This window comes from Eubalaena glacialis, chromosome 5, assembly GCF_028564815.1.
Source record: "Eubalaena glacialis isolate mEubGla1 chromosome 5, mEubGla1.1.hap2.+ XY, whole genome shotgun sequence".
In the NCBI taxonomy this organism is placed as follows: Eukaryota; Metazoa; Chordata; class Mammalia; order Artiodactyla; family Balaenidae; genus Eubalaena; species Eubalaena glacialis.
Window position 1 is genome coordinate 14,631,254 of NC_083720.1, and position 10,809 is coordinate 14,642,062.

Here is a 10,809-nt window from a genome sequence, read left to right on the forward strand (position 1 = left end):
AATAGGGAAAAAGTAATGAAGACAGAAAAACAGAGAATTGAACAGTAAGTCGGATCCTACAGAATGTTGATGACAAAACAAATACGTACACCTAACAAAAATGTCTTGAAATAATAGTTTGATTAAAAGGTCCAATTTCCTTATTGTAAAATAAGTTCATAAAAATTCAAAACATTACAGACTATGTATTAAAAGCACACTCTATAATTCTACTGTCATGAAATATCCATTGTTAATAGTTTATAGTCTTTCCACACTACTTTCCTCCATAGGTTTACACTAACTTATTTTGTGTACATATTTTTTAATGAATTTCTAAATTGAAACAAGATTTTTACATGTTCTTAAAATAACTTAAAAGCATATTAAAACATTTTAAAACAAGATAATACTTCTTAGAAAATACCCAAAAATAGATGACTTGACTGATATTAAAGTAAAGATCCTTCCCTCTACAGTAACTGCCCAGACAATTTGTCCCATTACACCCCCATGAACCCAATATATAGATACCATCCATATGCCAATGGATAATGTAAGGACATTGGGGTTCAGGGGTCAAAGCAGCCTGAAACTGAATCCATTTCACTGCTTACTAGTTCTTGGCCAAGATACTTAACTTTGCTTAAGGCTTCTTATGGAAAAAGATAGCTAGTATTATCAAACTCAAAGAACTGGTGTGATATGTGTGACAACGCAAACACAACGCTTAGCACATAGAAATCACTATTATCAATACAGGCAGGCAGCATGTTTTAGCTGACCACATGCTTTAATCTGATACTGAATGAGGATTTCTGGCTGCAGTTTTCTTTTCCCATGTGTGAAACTAATCACTTTGATATAACTGAGTCTAGCATGGAAATTCCAATGCCTACATCTATACTTAATTGAGCAATACAAACATATCTAAGGCCTTAAGAATGTGCACACTCAGTAATTCTACCTCTAGGAACTTGTTTGAAGGAATTAAGGGTCAAAAATTTAGTTATAAAGATAGTTATCGCAGCACTGCTTATAAAAAGAAAATATAAACAACCTGAATATCCAATAAGGGATGAATTAAATTAAGGAAATGATTATACAGACACTAAAACTAATAGTATAGAAATATATTTTATATATAAAGAGGACACCAAATAGAATATAAAATATAATCTACCCTTGAAATACACACACAGAGAAAACCATCTGGAAGTTTTATTTCTGGATGGAAAAATTATAATTTTTATTTTCATCTTTTAACATGCCTGTACTTCTACAATGAACATGTACTATTTGCATAATAATTTTAAATAAGAAAATATTCAGAAAAAATAAGTTAATATTTTATTCAATTTATGCATGTTAATTTCTTTCTTCCTCTTCAACTTATGCATGAGATAAGAGAGGCTAGTACAAGCACTCCCAACTTTACAGAAGGTGAATCTGAAGAACAGGTTTAACTACTTGCCCTTGGTCCCTTAATTGTAGACCAAACTTAAGCAATTATCTTTTTCATTAAATTGTCCTTCGTTTATACGTGGGATTCTCCCATGAATCCAAAATCAAGTATGTTAAAGGATGAAACAAATGTGAAAAAGTATGGATGTTGAAACCAACTAAATCAAACATTTCCTACCTCTTTTCCACAGGATCTTTTTATCAATATTTTATTTTATTTTATCCTATTTTAATCTATTCTATTCTATTTGCCTCAGGTCATGTGGGATATTAGTTCCCTGACCAGGGATCGAACTCATGCCCCCAGCAGTGGAAGCTCGGAGTCTTAACCACTGGACCACCCAGGAAGTCCTCACAGGATCTTTTTATAATGTATTTGCATCTCATTATATTACCTTGTGTCATATTACCTTGATGTCAGCAACTGGAATATGGAAAAAAATTTTTTTGAAAAGCTAGTTTATGTGTATTATTAAACACTGTGGTGTATTAGAAAAGTTACAGGTCCTCTAATAGTTATGCTTTTTGCAAGACAGGCATTTAACGAATAAATGTCTAGGGATCAGAAGGGGCTATGTTTTCACTCAAAAATGTAAGCCCTGTAAAGCAAATATACAGTATAAGAACACTGGACTACAGTGAAGTATTAGTTCAGTAACAATAAAAGATATATTCCTGAGATAAATGACAGTACACAGCCACAGAAAGAAGGGAAGAGTTGCTGATACAAAGCTAGGAATACAATCCTTCCACCTTTAGAACTTTCTACTTTGGATTAGGCTCATTAAATCTAGATATTAGAAGTGACTCTCTTACAATCAGAAAGATCATTAAATCTCAGCCACACAGAATTTGCCAATGTGCTTAAGAACATTAACAAAGAGACTTCTAGAAGACTTAAATAAGCAGCCTAATTTCTAAATAACTCTCTGAAAGTTTGGCCAGGCTCTTTAAATTTAAAGAGTCATGGACCCACTACTAAGATTTCTGAGCCTGGAAATGCAGTATCTGTTTTACAATTCTGGTTTCTGATCTTTTAGGATAAGGCTTTAAAGATAAGGGGACCGTCCATCCTACCTCTCACTTTTTCTCCATAGGCTAAGTCCCTGAAGCCAAAGACTGCCCCCATTAACCTTTACTCTGCTGAAAGAGGAGAGTGGAATTTCCTAGTCCTTTTCTGGCAGAAGCCCATATCTGCTGTGGCTTAAAACAAAACGTTGTAGAGATGAAGTCATAAATAGTTCACAATTACTACTTCACCTTCTCATTGTGCATAAAAGCCAGAAAAAGATGTAATAAAGAAGAGTTCTAACAGTACTATGAAAATTAACTGACCTATGCTCACATTTGAGAATACAAAGATCCAAAATTTCAGTAAATGTAATGCATATAATCTAGAAAAAGGTGGTATAAAACCTTATAGAATATTCTTGGAAAGAAACCAAAGCACAAACTGATTCAAGTAAGCTATCGTCAACATCTCCTTGACATAATTTAAATTACTCATAAAAGTGTAGTAATATAATTAAAGGCTTAGCTTAACACTGACAAGATTAGTCTTATATTTAAAGTATTGTATTTTGGACCATTCAGAAGGGTCAAATTAACATGTTTAGTTGCCTCTCCATAGGAAATAAGACATGGACAGTTGGTTTCCTCATAAAATTACTGGTAACAGGCGTCTACAATAAGAAGCTAGTTTTTCATACCCTGTCTTACTTAATTCTATTCTCTGCTAACTTCCCAGATCAGAGAAACAATGGAACATACGGAAACATGTTTCCATGACATAATGCCACTCCTCCTAAGTGTTTCATCGATTGTTCATAATGGAATCACTTCACAGTCATGTTTATACAGGACAGCGGCCTCCGACTCCCCAACAGTTCATTCTGTAGAAATATGCTTTTGGTAGGTTCTAACTCCCCCGCTTTCCTTTAATGGATGAACATTACCAATACTTGAGGCCAACGACTCCCATCCCTGATTCTCTCCCTATTAATGTACCATTAACCTACGCCCCTGGAAACCGATCCGATTACCTAGAATTCTCAAGGACACTGAGGTAAAAACCTGAATATCTCAATCTCTTCTTTAAAAACAAACAAAAAAAGTTTTCTGGGTCAGATGAACTTGCAACTCATCTGATATTTGCAGTCTAAGCTTTCATTTCCTACTTTTTTGAGAGAAAGCTGTCACGCTGACAGATGGGGAAAGGAGGAAGGGCAGAAAGAATAAACAGTTTTTTTACTGAGCGAGCGGGGATGCCCGCCCGCGGCCAGTAATCCCACACAAGCCCCACTAGGGGTAACCAAAGATCTTTCTCCAGTGTTCCGGACATCGTGGTGGTCCCACTCCAATCCCTTTCCCGAAAACTAAAGCAGGGCCGCCGGCGGACAGAGGCGTGGTGGGCGGCGTTGGGGGGGGGGAGGGGGCGTGGGTACATAAGGGAGAGATGGGCCAGCTATCCGAGTTAAGTCCCTTGTCCTTGAAGGAAAAGCAGCTGTGCGGAGCGAGTACGTCCGACTCCCACCTGGGCCCGCCAACCCGCGGTCCCTAGAGACTGCAGTTGATGGACTGCACCTGTCATCTCCGAGTTCCGCGCATCAGAAGAAACCAGCGGGCGGGACAAGCGTAAGGGTCGGAAGGAAACGTTTCCTAGGGTTATGACCAGACAAGGCACTTACGGGGTACACCTGTCGCTGTACTCATTGGCGATGGTTTCGATGCCGCCACTCCTCGCTACTGCGATGTAGCAGTTGAGAAAGCCGAGGTCAATGCCGACCACAGACATCCCGCCGCCTAATGGTCGGGGGGATGGTGCTGAAGCCCTCTGTGCGGGGACCGCGTCCTCTTCTAGGCTGTTGCTCCTGGAACTGCGACTCCTACGAGAAGCAAAGGAGAGATAACCCGAAGTCGCTGCGCATTAAAACGAGGGCAGCACGTCGGGGAACCCTGGAGGAGCTGGAGGCCGCCCGCGCCGCAGCCTCAGCCACCCAGGTCTCTCTCCACTGCGGCTCGGCCGCCTCCAACCGGCAGTTACTTGGGTCTGCGCCTGCGCGTTCGGTCGCTGGGGAGGCGCGCCAGCTCCCCCTCCGCGCCCGAGGCTGCTCCCGGCCTCTTCCGTCAGCACTCGGGCAACGGCTGCCCGAGGAGCTGCGGGTTCGAGAAAGATCTGGAAAATGGAGGCGGCTGAGGCAGCCGGGAGTGGGAGGGAGAGAAGGGGGAGCGGGCAGGATCGGGCAGGAGAGGAGGAGGGGAAGCAGAACTGGCTAGCTCGGTCGCCACCGCGCGGCAGCGGGGCGCACTGCGGCTGGGCTAGGTGAGAGCGGCCGCCGGCGGTTTGCCCACGTGTTTCGGAAGGACCCCTTCTGATTGTTTTGGCAACCGGGGGCGACCGGTCGCAGGGGCAGGACGCTGCCCAGGCCTGCCCGGAGTCGGGCGCGCAGCCTGGCGGTTGCTGACCCGGCAACCACCTCCTCGCTCTTTCCCCCCGAGGGGCCCGCCCGCAGCCTTGGCACCCCCCCTCCCCGCCCCGCCGGCCTCGCCGCCCCGAGGCGCCCACGTGCCGCCGGCCGGCGCGCCCGCAGTCCTGCCGCGCCGCGCCCGCCCCTGTGAGGAGGCTCCCATTGTGCGGCCGGCAGCGGCCTCGCCTCGCCCTAAGGGGCGCCGCCGATCCCCGGGGGAAGGAGTCCTTTTCTCCTCACAAGTGACAGTGTCTCGTGTGAAAGCCAACGGGACTTCTTTTTTTTTTTCCGCCTCACCAGGGCTTGAGATACCAAAAAAAAAACATGTCAAGAAACAATACACTGACAACTTTCCCTTCGTGTAACTTCCCTCATATCCTAAAAGGTGCAGTCTCCTCCACTAACCCTTACCTCTGAAAACCAGTTTTACAGGAAAGTAACCTTACGTATGTGTGTCGCTGTGACACCAAGCAAGCCTGTGCATGGCCTCCAGCCTCTGCCCTTTGGTTCGCAGAAAAGGAGCCTCCGCTGCCCCAGCTGTCTGCTTTCTTCATTTGATCAGCATCTGTCGTCTGCCTGAAGTTTAACCAAGATGTACTTTACACTTACGAAGTTTGGCTGTCCTGTTCCTTCTCATTCCTTTCTTTGTGAGTTTCTTCTTCCTTCTTGTTCACTTCTTCCTGGGTTTCCTGTTCCTTGTCATTCGGTGCTTCGTGGTCCTGTCCCTTGTCGTTCAGTTCTTCCGGGGTTTCCTGTTCATTCTCGTCCAATTCCTTGTGTGATTCCTGTTCCTTCTCGCCCGATTCCTCATGTCTTTCCTGTTTCCCATTGGTTGGTCTCATGAAAGAGACTTTTTTACGAGGTTTTTTCGTACGCTCATTGTCCTTATTTGTCCACTTTCTAAAAGAACTTAGACTTCTTACCACTATCAATGCTGCAACAGCCGCAGCAGCAAGGGTGGCTATAGCTCCTGCTGCTGTTGCTATGAGGAACGTGAAATCCATTTTCAAGGGCGGTACTGTGGAAGCCGCAATGTCATGTTTTGGCTCTGGTCTTCCTACGTTAAAGAATCACACCGCTCTTCCGTCTCACAAGCACACCGGAGAAGTTGGTGACACCCGTCGACGCCGTCCTCCGTCCTCTCCGACGCGGCGGGTGTCGCGGCCTCGCCTCCCAGCAGGCAGTGCGTGAGCAGCGCGGGGACTGGGTGCCGCTGCTCCCAGCAGACCCCGGGCCCCAGGGCTGCTGGGCGGCTCCCGGCTTCTCCCCGCTCTCCTCAGGTGCCCCTGCGGCCACCATGCTTTTAGGCCCGCCACCGTCTGGATTTAGTCCAGAATATCCTGAAATTCTCCTAGGACCATTTATTTCTCCATGCTGTGTGTACAACTTGAGGGTGTGAGAATAATGTCCCTATTAAAAAAACACAAAATATCGGAGTAAAAAGAAAGAGTTGGGGTCAGGAGCAAGGGAGTATTATCATTACATTCTCTACATTTACTGGGAGGAAATGAGAGTGCCTCCTGGCTAGGTTTGGGGTCTCATAGTCCCAGCCTCACCTAAGTTACTAGCGGTAGGACCTTCGTCAAGTTACTTAACTATCCAAGTCCCAGGTTCACAACCTGTTAAAATGAAGACGACAAATACACCTATGAGGCTGTTTTTATTATTAAATAATGTGAGCATAGCCACAATGCCTGGAACCAAAAAGGCCAATACATGGTAGGTATGCCCAGCTGCTGCTACAACATAGGAATTACGTTGATTTATGTATATTGATCAATGTATCCATCAATCCTGCTGTATTCTCATAAATTCTAGTATTTGTAGAGTTCCTTGGATTGTCTGTATATAGAACCATATGGCCTGGGAAATAACCAATTTTTTTCTTCATTTTTAATCCTACTTCTTGTTTTTTCTTAATTATGTTGCCTAAGCTCTTCAGTACAATGGTTAATATAAGCTATAGCGGTGAGCATCTTTGTCTTGTGCTTAATGTTAAAGAAAATCCTTCTGCGTTGATATAAAAAAGCTAAAATTATCCTCTTTTCCTTGCTAAGAGTTTTTTCTCATAAGTGGATACTGAAACTTAACAAATGCTATTCATCATCTATTGAAATGATCTTTTTTTCTCCCTAAATCAGTTAATGCGGTGAGTAATACTAACAGATTTTCTAATATCCCTGTATTCCTAGGATAAACCTGTTAGGCCACCCATGATGGTTCTGTTTTTAGATATACTGGATTTAGTTTGTGATTATTTTATTTAGAATGTTTGTATCTATAAGGTTTAATTTTCCTTTCTTTACTCTTCTTGTTAATATCAAGATTATACTAGCTTCATAGAAGAAGTTGAGGAGGTTTCCCCTTTTTGTTTTCTCTGGCAAAGTTTTGGTAAGACAAGCCTGAAAACCATCTTGGCCTGGAGCTTACAAGTAGATTTATGACCATGGGTTAAGTTTCTTTAGGGGATATAGTCTTTGTTTTCTATTATTTCTTGTATCAATATTGATTTATATTTTTATTGAAAATTGACCATTTCATGTAGGCCTTCACGTTTGTTGGCATAAAGCTAATTATTCATTTATTTAAAAAATCTTTTCTATAGCTATATGTCCAACGTTCTCATTCTTAATATTTGAATCTCTTTTCTTGGCTCCTATCACTAGTGGTTTCTTGAAGTGCTTTTGGGTTTCTTGCCTTTTTATTATGTCTTTGTTTTCTATTTCATCTGCTCTTTATTATCTCCTTCTATATTTCTTTGTTTACTTTGTTCTTTTTCTAACACCCAGCTCATTAATTTTCAGTCTTATTTTCTAATACATATATTTGCAGCCATAAATTTCCTTCTAGATACCATTTTAGCTGAATCTCTACCTGAATTTTCAAACAGTTGAGCTAGAAGAGTGGGCAATGGAGATAAAAAAAAAAATCAGCTTTACTGATATTACAGAAATGTGTCTATGGGTTTATAATTATTGCACTCCAGAATTAAGCAGACTTACCTGACTAGTTATAGTAATATACCTAGTTTTACATTGGGGCCTGCCCCTGAAAAAATGCAAGAAGAGAGCAAAATGTGTGTAGGCTCCCAAGAAAACTGAGAAAGAGACTAAATTATTCCCCAATTCATCAAGTTACATTACTTCTCCCACCAAAAAGTCTTTTACAGCCAGTGTTTATCTTGGTTTACCAATATGTTTACCAATTTGTTTACTTCATTGCTTCTTGCATACCTCTTTCCTTCTAGATTTTCTTTCAGTAAAGGTCTCTGAATGTTGAATTTGTTTCTGTCTAAAAATCTTTCTTTAACTTTTGAATAATAATTTGGTTGACAATACAATTCTTGATTGACAGTAACTGTCCCTTATCTTTTGGCATCCATTATTATTGATGAGTCTAAATAGTGTTCCTTTGCAAGTCATGAGTTTTGATATTTTGTAGTTTCATTAGGATGTGTCTAATGTGGATTTTTAAAAATATACGTATAGCTGATTCACTTTGCTGTACAGCAGAAACTAACACAACACTGTAAAGCAACTATACTCCAATAAAAATGAACAAAAAAAAATGATTTCCCAAAGTTATACAGCCAATAAGAGCTGAGTACGGATTTGATTCCAGAGCAGGTGTACCCTGTTTCCTGAAAAGAGGACTACTGCAAGAACCAGATGCTGACCCGATTCCAATGATGGAATGAACAACAACTACCTGTGCCTCTCTGGGCAAGCCACAGAATCTCTGGGGTGTAGTTCCTTCTTCTGTAAAATGAAGATGGTGGATTCTGCATTCTACAAGGCCAACTGTGAGCTCTCAGGTTATATTATCCTAAAGTATACTAGTTGTACAGTATTAGTAAAAAGAACTTTAAATTAGATATAGGGAGTCCAAGATTTGCCACTAACTTTTGTGATTTGAGGCAAATCATTTGACCTCCCCAGTTATTATCTACCTCACTTCAAGGGTTATTTCTAATATGTATGTCAGTGCTTTAGAAGTCTGTTTGTGTAATATAGCGCAAATATAAAGTACTATCCCATCATCTTCAATAAAATTTATAGCATTAAAATTTTTTTAAATTTACTGGGAATTTTTTATTAACCTGAGGATCGATGGATTTTTTAGGTTCTGGAGAAGTCTCAGACATTGTCCTTTGATTACTGCCTCTCACCCCTTCTTTTCAGTTTCTTCTAGATCTCCTATTAGAATGTGTAGGGTCTCTTTATTCTAACTTCTATGACTCTTAGCCTCTTTTTGTCATGTTTTTAATTTCAAGCACTCTACCATTTCTAGATGTTCTTTCAGACTTTTCTGTTCTTTCATACCGTACTATTTGTATTATTTTGCTTCCTTTAAAAAAATCTATTAATCATTTTAAACATTCTAACTTTATAGCCTTTTAGAGTATTTTATCACATTTTTAGTTCTTAGAATTAGGGTGCTAATTGCTAATTCTGATTGTATCTACCAACTCTCCCACGCAGTGCTTGTTTCCTCATATGATTTATGTTTTCACCATGAATTCATCCTCAGTAAGGCTGCTTTTTCTGTGGGATTTTTGCATGCCCTGGGTCATAGAAGTGTCCCAGAGAGGTTTTGTATGTGTTTCTGTCAGAGCCCTGAGGAAGTCTCACTGGTCCTAGAACAGTTTTACTTATTCAGTTTGGAGTTCCAGTATCACAGATAGTATTTATGTATATATTCTATACTTTGTTGTGACACAAGCCTGGGGGTTATGATTTCTCACAGATGACTTTCCTTTTTCCTACTCACTGCTTTGAGATAGCTGGCAATCCTCCTTGTCTATTTAGGTTTGGTGCCTATCTTCCTAGTTTCTCCTCTTAAATAAAACTCCTTCCAACCTTTCAACTTTATTGGACAGTTTGTGTGGTTGGTAGGCACAGCATGTTCAGTCTCAGTCCCCTAGGTTAACATTTTATTTTCTTTTGTCCTAACTATATACATGTTCCAGGATTCAAAGAACAGGCTTTTGGTCTAGCAATTTAGTAATTAAATTCTGTTTGCTCTCTATGGATGCCATTCAAGATTTTAAAGACTTTTTGCCTCTAAGCATGTCCCTAAACAAATTAAAAACTTTTATCTTTTCTTAGTTTATCTTTATACAGGACACTATTCCTAATATTTTATTATTTTAACTGATTTTCTTTGGGCCATCTTAAATCTTCCTTTTGTTGTGGTAAACAGAACTACTGACAGTATAGAAGCGTCTTCTATCTTGTTATATAACTTTTTGCGTTATGTTGACCACTGCAAGAAATCATGTTGAGAGTTTTCAGAAGAGTTAACTTTTTTCCTCAAGTGGTAACACCAGTATATTAAAAAGTATAGTTTGGATTATTTTCCGTGAAATATACTTTGCCCTGTGCACCAGTAAGTTCACTGACCCTATTTTGGTTTTGCCCACTCACAGCCTCACAAAATCCCTCTATAGTTTATCCCCACTAGCTTAACATTCCTTTACCCACTAAAACTTTAAAGTCTTGGGGATTTCAAATGTACTATCTTCTACAACATTTCTGAAAAACAAGACAGACTCCTGTACAAAACCTTGAAAACCCTGCTTTCTGTCTTTAAGCCAGTTCCCAATTCTAACAAAAATTTGGTTACTCTCTGCTGATTAATAAGTTAGAATCAAGGAAAATAAAGCTCAGGCATAAGTTTTAAACTTCCTTTATTATCATCAATACAAAGTACACAAAGTAATTTTCAAGGGGATATTTTTTGTTCCAAGATACATTCACATTAGCAAGAGTTTATTTATTTTATAGATAAAAGTTAGCAGACATGCCATTTTTATATCTTTTACTTTCCAACTACAGTTTGCAGTGTCATTAAAGTCATTATCAATTTTTTTATGATCAGATCTAGAATCTGTGCTTAT

The 10,809-nt window shown here is 40.3% G+C and overlaps 1 protein-coding gene across 1 annotated transcript in view; it reads right to left on the reverse strand.

Moving 5' to 3' along the window:
• Positions 1-4,498, reverse strand: part of HSPA4L (heat shock protein family A (Hsp70) member 4 like) — a 48,612-nt gene extending 44,114 nt beyond the window's left edge. The window contains exon 1 of the mRNA XM_061191098.1: positions 4,131-4,498. Coding sequence (XP_061047081.1) covers positions 4,131-4,237 — 107 coding nt within the window. The 5' untranslated portion in view covers positions 4,238-4,498. The remainder of the gene's footprint in view (positions 1-4,130) is intronic.
• Between the last annotated feature and the right edge of the window lie 6,311 nt (positions 4,499-10,809).